This window comes from Eschrichtius robustus, chromosome 13 (assembly GCF_028021215.1).
Source record: "Eschrichtius robustus isolate mEscRob2 chromosome 13, mEscRob2.pri, whole genome shotgun sequence".
NCBI lineage: Eukaryota > Metazoa > Chordata > Mammalia > Artiodactyla > Eschrichtiidae > Eschrichtius > Eschrichtius robustus.
Window position 1 is genome coordinate 106,146,804 of NC_090836.1, and position 21,575 is coordinate 106,168,378.

At 66.4% G+C, this 21,575-nt stretch overlaps 1 protein-coding gene across 2 annotated transcripts; it reads left to right on the plus strand.

Annotated features, from left to right (window-relative positions):
- Positions 1 to 187: 187 nt before the first annotated feature.
- CRELD2 (cysteine rich with EGF like domains 2) lies at positions 188 to 8,409 on the plus strand. Of its 2 annotated transcripts, XM_068561242.1 has the most exons (10): positions 188 to 450; positions 750 to 832; positions 1,370 to 1,480; positions 1,788 to 1,879; positions 2,523 to 2,699; positions 4,044 to 4,139; positions 5,103 to 5,186; positions 6,221 to 6,316; positions 6,746 to 6,892; positions 8,143 to 8,409. In XM_068561242.1, exons 1-10 carry the CDS (start codon positions 328 to 330, stop codon positions 8,190 to 8,192), a joined length of 1,059 nt encoding a protein of 352 aa, XP_068417343.1. In that variant the 5' UTR covers positions 188 to 327; the 3' UTR covers positions 8,193 to 8,409. The 2 variants fall into 2 exon arrangements, with proteins under 2 accessions (XP_068417343.1, XP_068417344.1); XM_068561243.1 differs by lacking the exon at positions 4,044 to 4,139.
- Positions 8,410 to 21,575: the final 13,166 nt, after the last annotated feature.

Sequence of the window (21,575 nt, forward strand, 5' to 3'; positions counted from 1 at the left end):
GCCGGCGCGAGGGGCGGGCTCGGATCTCCACGCCCCCTGTGCCCAACCTTCCCGGCGGGACGCTGACCCGGGGCCTTCCTATTGGTCGCCTCTCGTGGCGAGCTCGGATTGGGCCACATGGGGACGGGGCGGGCCCAGCCGACCAATAGCGATGCGAGGGCTGGCGCGGGGCGGGGCCCCGGCCGGCGCCGTCAAGTAGCCCCGGGAACGGCCGGCGTTTCGGAGCCGGTGGGCGGCTGGAGGCCGGAGCGCTCGGCCGGTTCCCGCTGGACCTCGGCCAGTGCCCGCGCGGCCGCGTTCCCGCAGCGCTGTCCACGTCGGCCCGCCATGCGCCCGCCGGCCCCGGCCGTGCTGGGGCTGCTGCTTCTGATGCTGCTGTCGCCCGGCGAGGCCACCAAGAAGCCGACGCCCTGCAAGCGATGCCGGGAGCTGGTGGACAAGTTCAACCAGGTGGGCCGGTCACCCCGCGGGGACACGAAGCCAGGGGTCTGGCCGGGGTCGCCTCGCCATGGACCAGGGTCACCCCACCATGGACGAGGGTTGTCCCGCCGTCTACTGGGGTTACCCCCTCCGTGAACTGTGGTCACCACACCAGGGACCCAGGGTTGCCCCACCATGGACTGGGTCATCCCACCATGGATCTGGGGTCACCCCACCATGAACTGTGGTCACCCCACCATAGACCGCTCACCTCACCGTGAACGGGGTGAGGCAGCAGTGCTGAGCCCTGTGCGGCCGTCTCCCCGCAGGGAATGGTGGACACAGCAAAGAAGAACTTCGGTGGTGGAAACACGGCTTGGGAGGAAAAGACGCTGTCCAAGTATGAATTCAGGTGGGCGCCCTGCTCTTACTGGCCCAGCGCCTGCCTTTGGTGCCTGACGTGTTCCTGGGAGCGTTGACTGACAGACACAGCGTCTCTTGGGGCTTGTCACCTGTCCTTGCCTGGGGCTGGCGCACTGGCTCCTGGCTGGCCTGTTGGCTTGCACACTTGTCCCACTCGCCCTCCACTCGGCAGACGTGGTGGTTTCTTAAAAACATAGGTGGGGCTAAATCCCTCCTGCCCACCCCCAGCTCCGGCCTCCTCTGGCCCCATTGCAGGGCTTCCCCTGGCACACCCCACACCCGATGTCCCACCGTGAGGACGGACAGGCCTCCCTGCCCAGCCCCACCCTCCGTGTTTAGTTCTCTGCCTGGCACTGACTACCCCCGGCCCCACTTGGGTGTTTGCTGAGGGTCTTTTTTCACTGAAGTGCCACTGTAGTTGTGGCCTGGCAGCAGGTGGGGCCTCGGGACATCCCTGGGGAATGGACGCTGACCACTGAGGTGCCCTTTGCCCCGGCCTTGCCGAGCTGACGGCCTTGTGTTTCAGCGAGGTCCGCCTGCTGGAGATCATGGAGGGCCTGTGTGGGACCAGCGACTTCGAGTGCAACCAGCTGCTGGAGGAGCACGAGGGGCTCCTGGAGACCTGGTGGCTGCGGCTGTGAGTGCCCGCGTCCCCGGGGACCAGCGCCAGCGACTCCTGGCTTTTGAAATGATGTCAGGTTTAAAAAGCTACAAAAATAGTAGGGGCTTCCACACACCTGTTTTCTTCCTTACCCGTGTTCCCATCCTTTATTACCAAAGTGCGACAATCCAGACGAGGGTATCAGCTGGAAGAGTCTTTTGGCACCCAGACCCTCGTCTCCCAGATCCCATGATACTCAGAAGCACGTTACACGTTCAGCTGTGTTTTTGTTTTGAGGAAATCTGCCACGTGAGATTTATTGAACACTTTTTAAAATCCTCAGGAAGAAGAAGTATCCTGACTTATTCGAATGGTTTTGTGTGAAAACACTGAAAGTTTGCTGTGCTCCAGGAACTTACGGGCCAGACTGCCTGGGTGAGTTTCCCGCGGGGACTCGCGAGCGTCCTGTGTGGTTCCGGTTAACCCTGTCGTGATTCCCGGCTGGGCAGGAGCTCGGGTGGGAACGTGGGCCCTGTGCAGCCTCCTCCCAGCTGTCAGGATCTTCGCCTCTGGGTATCTGGTCCCAAGTATGCTCCTAATTCAGGGCTCCACAGACCCCCCTGGTCGCCCACCTGGGTGCTGCCCTCTGGGTGCGGGGAGGTGGCCCATACGCAGCGAAGCCCGTGTGAGAGGCCGGGGCCAGGGGCGTCCAGCCTCCGGGGGTGAAGAGACTGAGTGAAGCCATGGCTGCCACCCAGGCGTCACCGAGACGTTCACGTGGATCAACTGGGCAAAGGGCACGATACTGGCGCTCAGGCCCCACCCCAGCCGAGGCTGCCCCTGCCTGTCCTGCTGGTCCCGCTGGTGTGGCGCCACAGCGGGGGTCCTCACTGTCCCGTCCTCGGCCCCGTGTCCCGGGTGACACAAGCCAACGCGTCCTCCAGACACCTCGCCAGTGTGGGGCTCCTATGTCCCCAGACAGAAGGGGTGAAGCAGGGCTGGGGTTTCAGCAAGACACAGAGAGCTGGGTTTATGAAGTGTCGCGGGGTGTGCTCTGAGCGGCTCGGCGTCCCCGCAGCGTGCCAGGGCGGGTCCGAGCGGCCCTGCAGCGGGAACGGCCACTGCAGCGGAGACGGCAGCAGACAGGGCGACGGGTCGTGCCAGTGCCACCCGGGGTACCGGGGACCGCTGTGCGCCGACTGCATGGATGGCTACTTCAACTCGCTGAGGAACGAGACGCACAGCACCTGCTCAGGTACCCGGAGCTGCCTGTGTAGACGGGAGGGGGACCCGGTGACCACCGACCCAGGCTTCTGGGAGCTGAGGGCGAAGGCGCGGGCCCTTGTACGATGTTAGAAGGGACATGACAGGACCAGCAGCCGGAGTGGTCTCGCTTCCTGTCCCCAAACAAGCCCCAGGAGGGAAGTGTGAGTTGCTTACCCCCGACGTCCTTCTGGAGAAGGGCTCGGAGGCTGGACAGTGTGGCACCTCCAGCTCCGTGACGTCCACGCTGGTCCCGGGGCCCCGGACCTGCACCCGGAGTGTCTGGCCCGAGCTTGCTCTCCCCGCGGCTGTCCCAGCAGGAGGCTCGGGTGTCCTTGGGCGCAACTCGGGGATCAGAGGCTGGTGTCCCCGCTGTCACTCAGGCTTAGGGTCTCGGAGTGAGCAGAGGCAGGGCTGAGTCTGGCCACGTCAGGGCACCAGCAGGGTGGGGAGGTGGCCCAGGTGAGAACCGGGACAGCGGAGGCCACGCAGTGTGACCTCCTGGCCCCAGGTCCCCGTGTAGAGGACACGCCGTCTTGGTCACCCTGGTGTCAGGTAAGGTGGGCTCTCCCACCTGGGTTCTGGGCCCCCCCGTGAGTTCTGAGATGGGCCTGTGGGGTTGCACAGGTAGAGCCTTCTCAGCTGTGATGGGCGCGCTTCTGCCTTCTGGTTGGGGAGGCCCATGCCCTGCTCGTGAGGCTGCGTCAGCCCGGGATGGCGTCCTCTGACGGGGCGTAGATGTGTAAATCCAGGGAGGAAGCCACGAGTGGCACCCTGTCTCGATGTGTTTTCTCGTTGGTGGTCACTGTGTACAGGAAGACCTTTTGGGCGTCAGCAGTCGTGCTGAATTCTCCCGTCAGGGCTGGCGGTGAGGCTGCACCCCCCTGGGCATCCCCGTGGAGAATGTGCTGGGTGTCTGGGAGGCCGGCCCCTCCGATTCCTACCCCAGGCCTTTCCCGGGCCCAGACGTCCACGCGTGTTGGCGGGCGGCATGCGCACACGCAGCTGGGTGTGGGCTCCAGCATTCGGGAGGCTGCCTCTGGCAGGTGACGAGCAGTTCCTCTGGAGTGCGCGTTCGCTGAGCATTCTATCCCGCCGGGCGTGGGAACCCCCGTGTGCTCTCTTCTCTCGTTCCATCCGGGGACGTTGTGAGTCACACGAGTAGGTTTCTCTGCTGTTGAGCGTATCTTGTTCCTCTGGGATTTTTTGCTGGTTTGCGGTTTTTGTTTTCACCCTATGAACGTCAGCTCCTAATTTCCGAAACGCCCTTTGCGTCGAGTTCACTCCTGAGACGGGATCCCCACGTACTGACGGCCGTGCCACCTCTGCCTTCCAGCCTGTGACGAGTCCTGCAAGACGTGCACGGGCCCCACCAACAGAGACTGCGGCCAGTGCGAAGCGGGCTGGGCACGGGAGGGCGACGCCTGCGTGGGTGAGGCTGGTGGGCTGCCCTCCCCCACTCCTTCCCCCCACTCTCTCGTGGCGTCTGCGCAGCCCCAGCTACCCGCAGGACACCCCACTCCCGCTCTCCGCCCCCTTCTGACTCGTGGGGAAGCAGCCTCTGACGTTCCAGGCCGTGTTTTAACGGGTCACAGCGTGGAGGCTGGGTTTGCCCGCGTGCGATCTTGCCTGTGGGCCGGTTGCTGCACGTGAACCCTCTGTGGCCTGGACTCTGGGCTGGGAAGGTGGCCCCTGCCCCCCGTCCTTGCCATCAGGTGGCCCCGGTGGTCCTGTTGGCTCAGGGCCCGGGAGGGAAGCCTGGGACTTGGGCCCAATCGTGTGTCCTCGGGCCCTGGTTTCATAAAAGAGACAGACGTGGGGTGGGGGGCTGTGGCCGGCAGGTGGACACTGCAGGCCATGGGCGGCCTCTGACTGTGGTGGACTCCGCACGGCCCCTCGGTCTGGAGGCCCTAGCCGTGGCGCGCGGCTCTCCCCGTCCGCCGTGCCCGGCCAGCTGGGGCCCCGCCTGCTCCTGCGGTGTCTTGTCCTCGAGCCGCAGCCCGTGAGTGCTGCCCTACAGCCCGGCCGCCAGCATCTCGGCCCTGCCCGAGTCCGCGCAGGCCCAGGTGCTGGCGGGGGCGGCGGGGCGGGGGGCGGGCGGCCACCGGGCTGCCGTCCTCCCGCCAGGGCCTCGGTTTTGGTCTCATCCTCACAGCTGCTCAGCCGCAGGCAAGTCGGGGGCCTCACGTCCCAAACTGAGTGGGGAGGGTGGTGCCCCCCCCCAGCCCCGCCTAGGAGCTTCACCGCAGCCCCGTGGGAGCGCTCACGGGTCAGCCGCTGGTCCCACCTGCACACGGAGGCCCCCGAGGATGACTGACTGTGTGTCTCCCCACGGCGGTCCCTCTGGCCGGCGGTCGGGGCACGGCTGCCGCCACAGCTGTGCCGTCCTCTGCAGATGTGGACGAATGCGCGGTGGAGCCGCCCCCCTGCGAGGACCAGCAGTACTGCGAGAACATCAACGGCTCCTTCGTGTGCCAGGGTGAGCGTGCCTCCCGGCCCTCCGGCTCCAGCCCCTCCTTCCCCTCCAGAGGCTTGCGGCTTGTCAGCGTGACCCCTGTGTGCTCTGCCACCTTAAAACGTTTGCGGTGGCAACACAAGTGATAGATGTTTCCTAAAGAAGAATCAGGAATTCAGATAAGTTGAAAAAAGGTGGCAACCATCCACTCCCTGGGGAGGGGCCCCTGGCAGGCCGGTCGAGGCAGTGCTGATCTGAGCGGCGCCTTGTTACCTGTTTGTTTTTCATTCAACAGTATCGTGACCGCCTTTGCATGTCACATTTTTGTACATCGTGTTAATTACTTTGGAGCATGTTGTTATTTCACGGTTTTCTTCAACAATCTGTATCATTGAATATTTGTCATACACCGTTTCCCACAGTTACAAACTTTGAAGACCCCCGTAGGTAAAGCTTCTTACATTCTTCATTATTTTCTTTGGGTGAGTTTCCGAGTTGCTCAGTTCAAGGGAATGTGGATTTTAGGGCCACCCACCCCCCCCGAAAGGTTGAAAGGTGGTGTCGATTCCTTGCCTTCCCCCCCCGCCCCCCCCCCCCCCACCGTGTCCACGACCATGCCGTCCTGTCTCCATGTTTGTGGACACACAGCTTCAATGAGACGCCCCCAAAGCATCACACGTTCTCTGCTGTCGTTGGCCCCGAGCTCCTAGCTGGTGAGTCAGCAGTGTCACAGCTGGAGGCGGGTTTTGTTTGAGAAAAGATGCTGTCCCCCATCCTTCACGTGGCAGAGGTCATGGAGGGGCCCCGTCAGCACTGCTTCCGCAGCCCGGCCTGCACCGAGGTCCCTTAGCAACACAGTGCCAACGGTCGATCGGTCAATCGCAGCAAGTCCGCACTTTGCCTCGAGCGCACGCTGTCTGCTCCCCACCGCCCCCAGGATGGGGACACTGGGCTCTCCCGGCCGCAGGGCCTCCGCCATCTCGTGTGTGGTTTCAGGTCACGCTTTGCCCACAGGACGGGGGTCTCGTGTCGTCATCTCCCTCCCCTCTCGTTTCCAGAATGTGATTCTACCTGCGTGGGATGCACAGGGAAGGGTCCTGGACAGTGTAAAGAGTGCATCCCCGGCTACTCGAAAGAGAGCGGCCAGTGTGCAGGTCAGCGGGCGCATCTGCGTTCAACTCGGGGGCGGGAACCTTCCCAGAGACCACGTGCGCTGGTGGGGACGGGACCCTAGGCTGCAGACTCCGATTCTCATGTGCCCAGGGGCGTGGGGGCCGAGCGAGGGCCTGCGGGCTCCGGCTGGACGTCCCCCTCGACAGTCAAGCCCGGCTGGAACCCGGCTGGAGAACCACCGGGCTCCGCCCTCATGTTTGCCTGGACCGTTTCTTCTTCCCGCCCCCGACGGCCTGGCTCTGGGGCTCCTGTTAAATGCTCCCCTCTGTCTCCTTTCTCTAACGGGCTGGTTCCATCTCTGCGCTTTCTGCGTGGGAGTGAATCATGACGCGTGAATGCCTCGATCCTTCGATCCCCACGTGCACGTTTGCCGAACGAGGTCACCTGGTCAGCGGAATGTTTTCATTTAGACATTGACGAGTGCTCGCTGGCGGAAAAGCCGTGTCTGAGGAGGAACGAAAACTGCTACAACACGCCCGGGAGCTTTGTCTGCGTGTGCCCCGAGGGCTTCGAGGAGGCCGAGGGCGTCTGTGTGCAGACGGGGCCGGCGGGGGCCGGTGAGTGACCGCTCGCCCCACGGCCGCCCTCTGCCCTCGGCCGCGGGGCCTGGGTGCGCTGCCACCTGTTCCCAAGTTAAGAAATTTACACAAAAGGTGGCCCTGGGATGATGGGAGCCGGGGTTCCTGGAAGACAAGAGCGTAAAGTCCTCTGCGGGGACGAAGCCCCGGGGGGCTCCCTCTCGCATGGAGGGAGGGAGATGCAAAGGAAGGTCAGCAGACGGGCCGCCAGCCGAGCAGCCCCCGGGTCCGGCCGAGACAGACGTGCAGGGAGGCGGCGGGAGGGGCAGACGGCTCCACGGGGGCTCCTGGGAGCCGCGACAAAGCGCCACAGACCCGGCGGCATCAACCCCAGAGGCCCCTTGTCTCCCAGTCCTGGGGGCTGGATGTCTGAGATCAAGGTGTCGGCAGGGCTGCCTCCCCCTGAAGCCTGTCGGGGAGCAGCCTTCCTGCCTCTTCGGGCTCTGGTGGCTGTCGCTCTTGGCGTTCCTGGGCTGGCAGCTGCGTCCCTCCAGCCTCTGCCTCTGTTTGTCACATGGCCTTCTCCCTGGAGCCTGTGTCCGAAGTTCCCTCTACTTACAGGGACACCAGCCATTGGGTCAGGGCCCACCCCAGTGAGCTCCTCTTAACCTGCTCCCCTGCAGGGACCCTATTTCCAAGTAAGGTCCCGTTCACAGGCACCGGGGATTAGGATGCCAACCTATCTTTTGGGGGGGACACGGTTCTTCCCACAGTCATCTCGTACAAGTTCTAGAACAACACGGAGAACGTGAAAGAAGCCATGTTAAAAAAGACAGTGGCTGAGAGTTTTCCCGAAGGAGTAAGACTTGGCTCAGGCTCCAGAAGCTCCCTGGGTCCCGGCAGGATAAAGAGAGGCTAACCCACATGTAGACGCCCTGTAGGAACCGAGGGGCCTGACGGTCAGCGAGGGCCGCGGAGGGGCCGCAGCCACGCACCCTCTGTCCCCACACGTCACGCAGGCTCTCGTCTCGTCCTGGCTGGTTCTGGGGGCACCTCACCGGCTCCCATCGCCCGTCTCTCCCACAGCCGTGTGGCGGCTCTGGGGTGCTGTCGGGACACCCGGCTGTGGGGTGCTTGGGGCTGCTGCATCCAGAGGGAGCCTGGCGCCGCCCCACGGCCATGGGCAGCCTGTGCACGCGTTACCGCGGCCCCAGCACCGGCCTCATGGCCGCGTCCTCAGGACCTTTCGTGCTAGGATTTTACGGACCGATCTGTTTGTTTTCTGACAGAAGTCGCAGAAGCAAGCCCAACACAGCCGCCGCCCCATGAAGATTTATGATGTGCAGCCACGTCAGAAGTCACACCCGCCTTTAAATTATTCAGACCGTCGTCCTGGACGTGGCCCTTCATGTCACGCCGTCGCTCCAGGGAAGCTGCTTTCATTGAAACGGCTGATGCTTATTTGACCCTTAAAAAAGCTGCATTTCTCGGTTGTTCTTAAACAGATTTGTATATTTTGATACCGTTCTTTATAATAAAATTGGCCACTGAATGTAGTTGGGCAGAGAACAGGTGTGGGTTTGTCTCGTTGGAAGCGTGTGGACCCTTAGAAAGGAGTTTGCCCCGTCCTGCTGGAGCCCCCGGGCCTGCGGGGGTTTTCAAGGCAGCACAGCTGGGCTGCCCCGAGGGGCTCCCGCCCCCCCCCCACCCCCCGGCTTGCAAGCACCATCAGAACCTTAACCGGGTGAGTTTCAGGGCCCCACCTCTGGACCCCTAGAGTGAGTGTCACCAGGGACCCTGGGGGCTAAGCTGGAGAAAACGTCAGTCGTGAACCCCAGGGCCAGGTGGTCCCGTGGGAAGAAGGCGGCATGGAGCCCCCGCACTACCCCGCAGCCCAGCCCAGCCCAGCCCGTTCCCACCGGTCCGTGTGGCGGTCAGACCACGGCTTCCACTCCAGCCCCCCAGGGCTGCCCCCGGTGAGCGCCCGGTGTCCACCACCCCACCCACTCCCCTCGCTCATGCTCCCCCAGCCCCTCTGGCCTCCTGCCCCCCCCGACCCCCCAGGCCTCACGCCATCCCTGTAAACGTCTCCCGCTGTCCTGGAGCCCGTGACCATCCACCTGTCCCCTTGCTGCACCTGTGCTCTCCGAGCCCGAGCTGGGCCCTCTCACCTGGGCACTGGGACAGGGCACCTGCAGGTGGGACTCTGCCGCGGGGGTGCCTGTGGGGAAGGGACGACCACAGCACCCAAGGGCCGCAGGCGCTGGCCATGCCCCAGCGCACCTCGGGCTCTCCCCGACCTCTCGTCTCTGCCGCGGGGGAGGTGGAGCGTCCAGTCCCAGGCCTGCGGGGGGCCCCGAATCCCTAGAGGGGACGTGGAGTCCAGTGGGTTCAGCAAGGCCAATGAGCAGCACAGGTTGGGGGCTGCTCTCGTCTGGTCCAGGCCTGGGGGGCGTCCACACTGGGGGATGGCCAGTCGTCAAGCTGACACGCAGTCCTCTCGGAGACGGACACGGCGGTGCAGGCTGAGGGGCAGGGCCCATGGGAGGGCGCAGCCACCAGCAGGGGGTGATGGGGGTGACGGCTGCGTGTGGAGGGCAGCGCGGGGCCAGGCGGAGGTGAGGGGATGGGGGTCCCTGGGGAGCCAGGAGGAGGAGGAGGAGGAGGAGGAGGAGGAGGGAGCCTGCAGTTTGGGGGCTTCCAGGAAGCCGTGTGGGCTGGGGCCCTGCGGATGGATGTCGGGTGGGTGTGGCCGGGTGCCGGTGGAGGTGCTGACCCGTGGGTGGACGAGGAGAGGGAGGCCCCTGGCCTGGGGTGCCTCGGGGAGGCGCGGCTAGAAGGCTCCCAGGAGAGGGAGAGAGGGGAAGCCTTCCCTGTCAGCTGCGGGGCTGCGGGGCAGGGGCAGCTCCAGGCCAGGGCGGGTGGTCCCTGCCCAGCTCAGGTCCTGCACGCGGGGCCCAGGCTCAGGTGCCAAAGCCATCCCGCGGTGGGGCCTCATGACTGCACTGGGGAACTGACCCCCTTTCCAGCTGGAACCAGATGGCCCCCGTCCTCACTGCAGGCCCTGGGACCGAGCTCACGGTCCCTGGGTGGCACTGTCTCCCCACACACGGTGGGGTCACCTGGGTGGCTGCCCTCCCCCCACCGGAGCTCTGTGGGTGCCATTGCCCCCTCTCCCCTACAGGTGGCATCAGTAGGTGTCCTGAGGGGGCCAGACAGTCACTTGGCAGTGGGGAGGGGGTGGGCCCCGCTGCTTTGGATGCTCGAAAGCTGGACCCCGGCCTGAGCCCTGCAGCTGGCTCCCCTGTGACCACTACGCTGGCCCATGGGGCCCGAGGGGTCCCCTACCCGGCCCCTATGCTGCCTTCCTGCTGGTAGACCACCTTCCTGGGCACTATTGGCCCTGGGTGGCCTGGAGAGGGATGAGGCCACTGGGCACCTCTGTGCTGACGGCAGCTGCGGCCACAGCCCAGGGGGGTCCCTTGGCCCTCACGTCGTTCTGCTCTGGGACCCCCGCTCAGGCCCCCCACCCTGCCCCTTCGCTGCACCTGCCCCACTAGGGCAGCGCGAGTCAGGCTGACCTGGGTCCTTGAAAGTGCCGTGCACGGTCCCCCCCCAGGGCCTCTGCACCACTGTCCCTCCTGCTGGGAACACGTGGGAGGGCCCTCTCCTCTTGCTCCCTCCCTCCATGGGGGTCTCTGCTCAGCGGTCACCCTCAGAGGTCGGCCCTAGCCCCTTGCCCACGTTGCACCCCTCTGTGAGCCCCCACCCCTCCCCAGGGCCGTGTCTCTGCACCCAGCAGGGGATCCTGGCCCCCTCTGAGCCTGAGGTCTGGAGTCAATTGTGGAACACCCCCAGTCTCAGCTTTCTCATCTGTAAACGGGAGGATATTCCCAGCCCAGGGAGCTGGGCCAGACAAAGTGGAGGTGGGTGGTGCGGATCTGGCAGGGAGGGCGACTCGCCCCAGCAGGACCGCACCAGGCCGGGCTAGGGGCTCAGGATGCAGGCAGTGTCCCTGGGACTACCGTGGCTGGGGGTCCACGTGCAAGGGTGTGGGGATGTGGGCGCTGGGGGCTTGAACGATGCTGTCCTTTCAGAGGCTCTGGCTCCGCCTGGGGCAGGGAGGGGTGACTTGGCGGTGACCCCTGCCAGAGCCCTGCGGCCTCCCCTCTGGCCAAGGAGATGGACAGGTCCGGCCCCCTCGGTGGATCAGCCACTGGGCCCAGGGCCGGAGGGGCGGGTGCGGCCAGCAGGTGGCGCTGTGGGACCACGCCGGGCCCCTCGGCCTGGACCGCCGGGGGGTGGGGTGCTAGTCCTGGGCCAGGAGGTCCCGGGAGTAGAAGGAAGCGGGGCTGGGGCGGGGCTGGGGCGGGGCCGGAACATCACACTGGGGCCTCAGAGGCACCCCCCCCCCCCTCCCCGCCCCGGGAGCCCGGACCCCTGGCCGCTGGAGTGACCCGATTCCAGCAAGGGCCGCGCCTCTGCTCCCTCATCCCACCGCGGGTGCTGCCCCGGGACGGGAAGGAACAGGGCTGCCGGGGCCGTGAGTCACAGCGCCCTCCACGGTCCCACACCGCAGGGACCCCTCCGCACACCTCCTCAGGGTCGCGGCGCGCAGTGCCGTCCTCCAAGCTGGACGGCCTGCCCTCCTGCAGTCAGGGTCAAGGACCCTGCCCCGGTGGCACCTCTGCTTGCCCACTGGGCCCTGCACAAGGTTGCTGGCAGCCCAGCGGGGGCACTCGGCCACATCCCTTGGGGGAGCCAGGACCTCAGCTCTGCGGGCCCCGGAGGCCCAGACTCCCGGGGCTGCTCCCACTCGCCCTCGGCACCTGGGCCCAGGTGTGCACCATACGCAGGGCCTGGGGTGGCTTCCCTCCCCACAGAGGATGGCCGGCCACCTGGCCTTCAGCAGGCTGCTGTGCACCCCGTGGGTTAGAAGCTTCTGGAAGTGTGGTGCCTGAGTGCCCGTGGTCCCAGCCCAGCCCAGCCCTGTCTTGGCTTTGCTGTAAAGTGGGTCCCTTGGTCTGACGTGGGATCCTGTGTCACAGGATCAAACGCTTTGGAAGCCAGCGGTTCTCAACGGGTGGCGCCGGGGACACAGGCAATGTTTGGGGACACTTGTCTCAAGGGCGTGAGGGGGTTTCTGGCTCAAGTGGGTGGAGACCAGGGACGCTGCTCAAGACCCTCCAGAGCCCAGGACGCCCAGCGCCCAGTGTCGGCCTCAGGGGAGACGACGGCCGCAGCCCGTGGCCAGGCGCCCCCTCTCCCCGGGGGGAGCCACGGCCCGCAGACTGCCTGCCGCTCTGGCCCCCGGGGTCGCATGGCGGGCCTCCCCTTCACCCACCCACACCTCTGCCCCGGGGTGGGATTAAATGCAGCGGCAGGGACACTGCGCTGCAGCCCTCCTGCTCTGTGCCCCGTCCAGCTGGGGGCCGTTAGGGACCCCGGGTATCGGAGCAGAGCCCGAGCCCGGACGTACTGCTCCAGAACCCGAAGCCTCCAGACCTATGCGTCCTCCTTCACGGTGGCACGCACCTTGCTTTGGGGGGCCCCAGGCCTCTGCACCTGGGCAGGGCCCACCTCTCCCTAGAGCGCACATGTCCTACAAAGGCCCCAGTGTGTTCGCCACTTCCTGGTCACCTGGCCTGATTAGCACGGGTCTGTTGATAGGGAGGATGGGCAGCCGGTCCAGGTGACTGTGGGCTGGAGGGTCCCCGTAGCCTGGGGGGCCACGAGGACGCTTTGGGCCTCCCGGTACCAGCAACACCCATGTCTAGCAGTCCTCAAATGCTCGGCATCTCTCCTCCCTGTGCTCAGTTACAGGGTCCAGGGAAGTGCTGGGGTAGGTGTCACGCTGTGGCAGACTCCGCCTACTGGGGACCCAGCCTGCCCTTCGGTGGGGGTTCTGGGTCTGAGGCCTGCCTCCGGCCTGGAAACGGGGCAAGGGGTCACGACCTTTCACGGGGGCCTCCCGGTCACGCCTCCGTGGCTTCTCCTCCTCGGCTGCCCGTCCAGGCCCCGGGAACACAGTGTTCTGTCAACCACAACCTCAGGCGCCTCGGGCCCTTGGCCCAGCTCCAGCCCTGCTGCTCACGGGAGCTGCACGCACCTGCCCCTGACGACCAGGCGCCACCACCCCCGTCACCCTCCATCCTGTGACAGCCTCTCCCGCTGGCAGCAGGGCCCGCGGGAGCCCGGGCAGGCTGCCTCTCCCCGCTCCGGATGGCTGCGTCCGCCGGGCCTCACACCCGTCCCGCGCCCGAGGGCGAGGTCCCAGCAGCTGGGCACAGGCCTTACCTTCCCCCCGCCCCATCGCCAGGCCCCGAACCCTGGCACCAGCCTAGAGCCTGCTCCCCTTCTCACGCCTGTGTCCCTGTGTGAGGCTCACAGTGGAAGTGGGGGGCTGCCCCTCCCCAACTCCACTACACCGGCTCCCTGAGGTGCCCCGGCCCAGGGCCAGCCTCTGTGGGTGACCCCTCCTGGGCTGCTCACTGCCCACCTGCCGGGGGCCCAGAATAGGGCTGGCTCCTGGGGCCTCGTCAGCCACGGCTCCGGCTCACAGATGTTCACCCCAGCTGCCTTCCCAGACCCCGCTGGCTCTGCCCTCCAGCCCCCCAGGTACTGCTGGGCCCTCCTGCCTCTGCCCTTCATCCCCTCCCGGCGGTGCCAGGGTCTTGCAGACATGCAGGCCTAGGGGTGGGGAGGGGCTCCAGCCCACCACTTGGGATAGGACGGCTGTGAAGTGGGATGACCGGGGTCAGGGCCTGGTGGCGCTGTCACTCCCGGTAGATCCACAGCCAGCCCGATGGGCCCTGGGATGGGGGCACACCAGGGACTATGCGGAGGGGGCACTGGAATCCTGGGCAGGGGTGGAGGGCGGGTAGCACAGAAGGCCTCGGTCCTGGGGGCAGCCATGGGAGCAGACGGCTCCGTTCCGGGGCTGGGTGGGACCAGCCTTGGGCCTCTTTGGGGACAGGCTGCTGTTCAGGCCACACGCCCCCTCCCAGTTCAGGGTCCTCAAAGCCCTCATTGTGGCTGGGATCATCCCAGACGCCAGGCTGGCTGGCTCCACACCACTGGCCTGACAGGGCGTGTGCAGTGCGGGGCGCCCACCTTCTTAGAGAGGGGCGGCCCGTGGGCTTCAGTGTCCCGGCTCCGGACCTGGGCGCGAGGGGGCAGGGGACCCTCTGGGCAGCTCAGCCCTTCGGGAGACCCCGCGCCTAAGAGGGCGCGGACAGGGGCACCCCTCCCCCAGACCCCTCCCCGCCTCCCTCCAGGCCCGACCCGTCGATGCCTTGTCCCCCTAACCCCCCGGAGAAGGGGAGGGCTGGCGGCCGCCCCTGTGTCCGCCCTCGCAGAGCAGGAGCAGCGGCGGGGCGGGGAAGGGCTCGGCCCGCGGGCGGGAAGCGGGGCGCGGCCGTGCCGGGAAGGGGGCGGCGCCGGAAGCGTCGGCCAGGCTTCGGCCGCGGGAGGGGCCGCGGGGCGGGGGGAGGGGTGGCGGGGCCGGAGAGGTCGGGGGAGGGGCGCGGTCGTCCCGCGCGTCGCGTCCGGGATGGGGCGGCCGGAAAGGGGGGTATCCGCCCGCGCCCCGCCCGCGCGTCCGGGCCCTGGGAGCCCCCTTCCCCCTTCCCGGATCTGTAGTGATGCGGGGGTGATGACGCCGACGGTAAAGCCCGAGGTTTCGGGGACATAGGCACGGCGCGTGCGCGGTGGGCCGCGACCTTCTTGGAAAGCGCTTGGCGCCAGGTGGCCGCGGGCGGGATGCTCGTGCCCCTCTTGACGTCATCGCGGGTGGGGGGTTCCCGAAAGAAACAGGCCGGGCGGAAGCAGGCGGGTGAATGAGATGTGAGGTCGCGGGTGAGCGGCCCGGCAGATCCGTCCCCGCGTCCGCCGGTGGGGGCGGCGGCGCGGGGTCTCAGCCCCGGAAGCGTCCGGCGGGGCCCAGGGGCTCGGGCCTGATGAGCGCCGCGGACCCGCACTGGCTCTCGGGGCGTAGAGATCCCGTCCCAGACACTGAGGGTCTATTCCCCTGCCGTCCCCCGTGTCCTCCAGGACCTCAGGTCAGGCCCTGCCTTGGGGAGGGAGGGGGCCGCGCCAGGGCTGGTCTCAGCAGGGCCTGCGCCCGCACAGCTTTCCCTCCCCGGGGAGCTACGGCCGACCCCTGGGCCCCTGGACCACAGCCTACCCTCCCGATGGGCGCCTCGGGGGACCTCCGACTGGGCTCCGGGAGAGGAGGGGAGCAGCCCCCGCCCCGTGAGGCTGGAGAGTGGGGATCCAAGTGAAGGCCGGCGGGAAGCCCCACTCCATGCTGCACCCTCTCTGGGGTCAGGTCTGACTTTTTTACCAGGAGCTGAGTAACCCTTTGTGGTTTCAGAAAACAGTCAAAGAGAATGAAGCTCAGTCGGGCAGACCCCGGGGTGACCAGCGGCCCCCCATCCCTTGGTGTGGTCTGCTGCCCCGCCCCCATGTACTGCTCCCTGCTGGAGGCGGGGTCGACCTGCGAGGTCAGCGGGGACCCTGTGTCAAAGCCAGTTCCGGTCGTGGACTAGAAATGAGATGACAGAGCACAGGGCTGGGGCTGAGGACTCCAGCCCCCTGCGACCCCTCCTCCACCCTCTCCCGTGTTGCCACCTGACGCCAGGTGCGGGGGCCCATCTGAGCACCCCTGCTCCGTCTGGGGTCCCTCCTAGCCCTGGCCCTCCCATCTCACACTCCCCAGCATCAGCACGTCTCTCCTTGGGGTGAAGGGTGGCTGGCCAATGGCCCCGTGGGAGAGCAGGGGGGGGGCACCAGCCTGGGCCCCCCCCCAGCCTGCTGCCCCAGGTGAACCGCAGGCCCCGGCTCAGCTGTTGACTGGATAACAGTGGCCCTTGTCCAGCCGCCGGGGTACCAGCCCCGGGTGTCTCGGGCAGAGAATGGCACCCGCCCCCCGCCCCACCCGGAGGCATATTGTCCATTCACCCTCCACCCTCACTATTAATAGCGCCTCTCGTCAGCGGAGCCACTATAAATAGCCCCCACCAGCCCCTCACACAAGCCAGTCCAGGCGCCTGCCGCCTGGGTGCACACAATCACGCACACAGGCCTGCACACGGGCCCCCTCAGCCGCATGCCCGGGTGCTGCCTCCTGGCCGGCTGCACGGCCAGGACACGGAGGCCGCTCACGCCGCCGGGCTGAGGCTGCCCTGCACCCCTCAGGGGTCCTCCCCAAGCCAGGGCCAGCCAGGGGGTGTTGTTTCTGTCTCCGTGTCGGTGACCCCCTGACGCCACCGGCCAAGGGGCTTGCAGCTGGTGTTCTGGCCCTTCTCCTGCAGGGCCTGGCCTGGCCTTCCTTCTCGGGGAGGCAAGCACACCCGGTCTGCTCCCGAGAGCCATACGCAGGGGCTTGGGCATGTCAGAGGCCCTCTCTGACCCTCGAGCTTTCTCATTTGGGGAGCAGGCACCATGGTGGTGTCCACCGGGCTGAGCACCCAGGGGCAGCTCTCCCAGCCAGCCTGGAGGGAGAGCCACCTGCAGGCCAGACCAGGCCCCTGCTGCTCCCTCTCGGGAGACCCAGCTCCCGTGGGGACTTAGCCCTGCCTTTCTGCTCCCAGGGCTGCTGGGTCAGGCCCTGAGGGTCACAGGGCCCTGCCAAACCCCAAGGGGGCCTAGGCTCAGCACAGCCCCTGCCCACCCTGACTCTGGCTCTCGTGGACCCCAGGCTGCTCTGGCCTCCCACCTGTCCCAGGGGGCAGGCACCGCTGAATTCCTGTCCCCTGCTTGTTCTGGGGGCCTCATCGAAGCCGGTCAAGCCACGACCCGCATTCGCACGGTGGCAGGGTGGCCCCTGTCCCAGGACCGTCTCCCCTACAGGATCCTGTGGCTGGTCGTGGCCGTGGCTGGCATGGGGGGCTTGGAGACCGCCGTTCTTGTGCCACGAGGAGAAACAACCCTGTTTACGGAAAAGGCACGTCCGCTTCTGCCGGCCAGCAGCCTCCCTGCGGGACAGAGGCCCTTTGTTGGAAAAACAGGAAGCAAGGATTTCCAGGACCCGTCGGGCCACCCGCCGGCCACCCGCCCGGCTTCCGCCAATTCTCAGCAGCTTCTGCCCGTCACCAGCTGCCTGTCTGTCCATCTACTTGTCTATATGTCCCTCTGAGCTGGAGGCCCAGGCTTCCAGCTTTGGTGCAAATCTGCTGTCATCTCAGCCCGTAGTCGGGGAGGTCACCTGTCTCCTGCACGGTGCACCCTGGTCACACAGGGACGGACACCCGAGAAACACCCCTGGGTGCCCGGCTTCCAGCAGAGCTGGGAGCACAGCAGGCCCTCTGAGTGCTGCCACCCTGGAGCCAGAGACCCATGCGGAAACCCTCAGAGAGGTCAGCCCCACGCTGCAGGCCGCCACGAGCCAGGAAAGACACGCGGGAGTGGGGCCTCTGTTAGGTCACAGCCACCAGCGGCGCCCCCGAGGGCATCCTTGGACCTCAGACCCAAGGGGCACAGAGAAGGACAGTGCCAGCAGGACGTGGGGAAGGAGGGTCGGGGAGGAGGGGGCTGAGGGGGAGGACGAGACAGCCTAAGGTCTCCTCCTGTCCCCACGCACTGCCCCTCCCTGCCCAGGGGCCCTGTGGGTCTCGGGGTCAAAGGTCACCATGTCGCTGCTACCCAGGCCAACGTCCAGCCCATGCTTCACACACTGCTCACTAGCTGGACCCCCCATAGCACGGGCAAGTGTGCACTCACACGAGCACACCCACGCACATGCGGTCACATGCATCCACACGTTCTCACATACACACGCACAGGCGTAGACACACCGGCACCAATCATCAGCATAGTCACTGCGTCCCCATGAGCAGGACACCGCAGCTGCACCCACCCCCTCCCCCCACCTCTGATGCACATCTGCTGGAGGGGTGGGGGAGGTGCAGCTGGCTCACCCCGCAGCCCACCCCTCGGGCACTGGCCCGAGCTGGCCTGGGTGAGTCCCAGCCCGGCGCAGCTGTGAAGTGCCACAGGGTGCCTGGCGCAGGGCGGGAGCCGGGCCAGCACCGTCGCAGGGTGAGCGTTCCCCACCCCCGACCCAGCATGGCACCAGCCCTCCCTGGCCCAGGGCTCGTCTGCCTGCTTTGTGCCCTGTCTGTGACCGCAGTCCTGTGGGGTGGGTGTCCAGGGGAGTCAGGGAGAAAGGACGTCGAGTCCGTGGGAGGCTGGGCGGGCCCTGGGATCCTGGCCTTCACGCAGGTGCCTGATAGCCCTCGTGCCATCCCCTGCCCACCCGTCCCTCCCGCTGTCCACATGCCCACCTGTGTCCCTGAGGGTGGGCAAGAGGCGATGCTGTCCAGAGGGGGCGGGTCCTGGACCAGGGGGCAGCCCCAAGCCGGGATCTGTCCGGGCCTGGCGGTCAGCCCCTGCCCCTCCCTCGTCCTGATGCGGCCGCGGCCTCAGGCTGCTGGTGGGACGGTGTTTGGACCTCCACCCAAGCCGTTCTGGCGTTTTCCATCGTTCTTCCTTTTGTTCAACCATTGAAAGAAGGGTGCTGAGCCAGTTCATGCCAGGCCCTGGACCGGCGGGGTGGGGACTGAGACCTGGAGAGTGACCCAGGCTCACGGGCAGCGACATCCCTGGTCCCGATGCCTGGGTCTGCCCCCTCGGGAACAGCCCCTGCAGGGGCTCGGAGGGGCTGCCCGAAAGCTCGCAGGGGTAAGCAGACGGGTAAGAGCTCCCCTGACACCACTGTCCATGTGGTCCTCGGCTCAGCTCTGGCCCTGGCACGGTCAGGGCTGAGGGACAGTTTGGGCACAGAAGACAGCTGGGCGTCCAGGGGCCGAGGGTCCCTCCTGGAGACTCCTGCCCCTCACTCACCATCCCTCTGCTGCCCACCTTGGTCTCCGGGGGGCGCTGGGTGCCAGGAGACCTGGCAGAGGTGGAGGGCACACGAATATGGGACACTGGGTGGGGGGAGGGGACGAAATAGACCCCGACAACGTGGCCTGTGTGTTAGAGGCCAGGATGGCGAGAGCAGAGCATCTGGAGGAGCTGGCGAGAGGAGGGTCCGATGGGGGCGGATCTGGGAGGACTTGGCTTCTCCCCTGTGGGGTGGGAGCGCAGAGGGGCCGTGATCTGACCGAGGTTCAGGGGGTCCTTCTGCTGCATAGTGCGGGGCTGGGCGGGGGCGCTACTGCGAAAACCCCGCCTGGAATGAGGGCTCCACGGTTTGGGTCACAGGGCCAGGTTCAAGGTGGAGGCTTCAGTTTGGACCTGTTGCCCATGGCCTGGGTCCAGCGTCGTGGTCCCTGTGCCCAGACCTCTGCATGCTGCCGTGGCCATGTCCTCCATGGGCGTGCTGAGGCCCCCCGGAGGTGACGCCTCAGCCAGCTGATGCCACGTGGGGAAAAGCAGGCACCAGGGGACTGGCTTCAGGTGACTGCTTCAGGGATGCCTCGGCTGGAACCCCAAGCCAGGGAATTTATGTGTCCGTGTGTCTGTCTGTCCGTCCACTTATATGTCCGTGCGTCCATTATATCCACGTGTCCATATGCCCATCTCTCCATCCGTCCAGCCATCTGCAGTTCTGCAGACCCATAGGTGCTCCAGAAACTTTCGTTTAATGGTGAATAAATGAATAAACCCACCTGTCTGTCCAGCCACTGCCCCGACCCGTCCGCGACCTGACCGTGGTCCTGAACTGGACTCTCGGGAAAGAGCTACTTATTGAATGACTGAGTGAGTGAGAGTGATGGGTTGGCCGTCCAGCCCCCGAAGCTGCTCGCTGCTGACCCCTGTCCGAGCCCCAGGTCACACTCCCAAGCGGCAGAGGAGACGCGGCCCCAGTGCCGCTCCTGGAGCTTCTGAGGACGCGGCGGGCCTTGTGCTGGGCGGCCATCAGGCTTGAGTCCTGCCCGGGGCAGCTGGACCCAGGCTGGGCTCCGAGGGGCGTGGGGCAGCCCCCTGGAGGCTCCGCCCTGGGCCGAGGGATGGGTGATGGGAGGGCCCATCATCACCCACCAGAGCCCCCAGACCTGGAGTCGGCCTCACCGGAGTCTGGTCGGCTGTCGCAGTGGGAGGGGAGGCGGGGAGGGGGCTGGCCCTGCGTGGGACCCGGGCATCCGCCGGCACCAGGCTCAGGCCCTGGGGGCCCAGGGAGACGTGGCTGCAGGGGCCCCCTGTGAGCAACCTTGGCAGTTTTGAATGCTTTCCCAGAAAATCACTTTCCCTAAAAATCACCCTCAGGTACCTGCCCCGAAGCCCCACACCCAGAGCAGAGCCCCTGGAGCGGCAGCCGCCTGGGGGCTGGTGAGTGGGTAGGGGCAGTGTGGCTGGAGGGGCACATAGCCCACGGCCACCCTGACCTTCCAGGGCCTCCCTGCCTGCAGCCCTCAGCCCCTGCCCCCTTCCTGCCCCAGGTCTTCGAGGAAGCGCCCACAGGCGTGTCAGGGACGGAAGGTTTTCTCCATTAACGAGGATCCCTCCTTTGGGACGCTCTGGCCGGTGACTCCTCCCTGACCCAAGCCTCCGTCCCTGAGGGGTCTGGCCTTGGTGGTCCCACTGGGGCAGGGGTGAAAGCAGCCCCACCTCCTGACAGTCAGGGCCTGCCACCTCCAGCAAGGTGGACGCCCCGCTCACCTGCTGCTCTTGGGCAGCTTGGCTGTGTCCTTCGTTGAGCGCCCTGGAGAGACTGGGCCTCCTTGGGCACCAGGATCTCTGACCTGCAGAGCCCAGAGCTGCGGGGAAAGGAGCATAGACGCCGGCGGGGGTGGGGAGGACACACAACACCGGGAGTGGCCACTCCTGCTCCCGCTCCTGGGCCCTGGCACAGCACCGCCCAGGTCCCATTGTGGGTGGCAGGCTGTGCTCCAGAACCTAGGGCCGTGCTGGACTCTTCCACCGTGGGGACAGTGTGACTTTCTGAGGGTTCCCCGTCCCAGGACCTTATTATACCAACGCAGGAGGCTTGACGCAGCCCTGGAACAGGCCTGGGGCGTACACACGGCCTGTCCTGCGTGACAGCTGTGCCTGGCCCTCCTTCTCCATGGGGACGGGAAAGAACGCGTTCACCAAATCAGGGGCGATGCACCGCCAGCAGAGGCTACTGGCTGCCCCGGCCTCCCCGCCACACTGCTCAGCAGCTCCTTGGCAGTCTGCAGCCGTCCAGTCTCTGCCGGGAGTTAGGGTTAGGGCCAGCGTGGTGACTGGATGGGGCTGGGGTGGGGACCACCTGCACCTCAGGCCTGCAGGGTGGCACTGGGCTCTGCCACATCACCTCCCCGGAATGTGGCACTGTTTACCGTCTCGGCTGTGGTGAAGTTTCCACCTGGCTGTCCCCGCCACGAGGGCTCTTTCCTCACAGGCTGAGAATCTAGTTCAGGGGTCGCCCCAGCTGGACGGATGTCCACCCGGTTATACGTTCAGGGGCTGGAGGAACGGCCACTGTGGTCCATGGGTCTCCTGCCCTAACTAGGACCCCACGCGCCCCTGCTCTAATGGGCCGCGACGCTCTTCAGGTTTCCAGGCACCACCGTCAATGCACACCCTGTGTCCTCCCCACAAGATACCCCGCTGGAATCCCGCGGGGCTGCACCGTCCTCCCCCCAGCACCGGCCACTTCTTCAGAGCTGCCAGGGGCTTCAGCCGGAGGTGGAGCTGGGGTGGCGAGAGGCCCCTGGGGGGACTGGGGGCAGAGCAGTGGCAGGGCAGTGACTCAGGTCACCGCAGGCACCCTGGCTGTCCTGCTGGGGTGGAG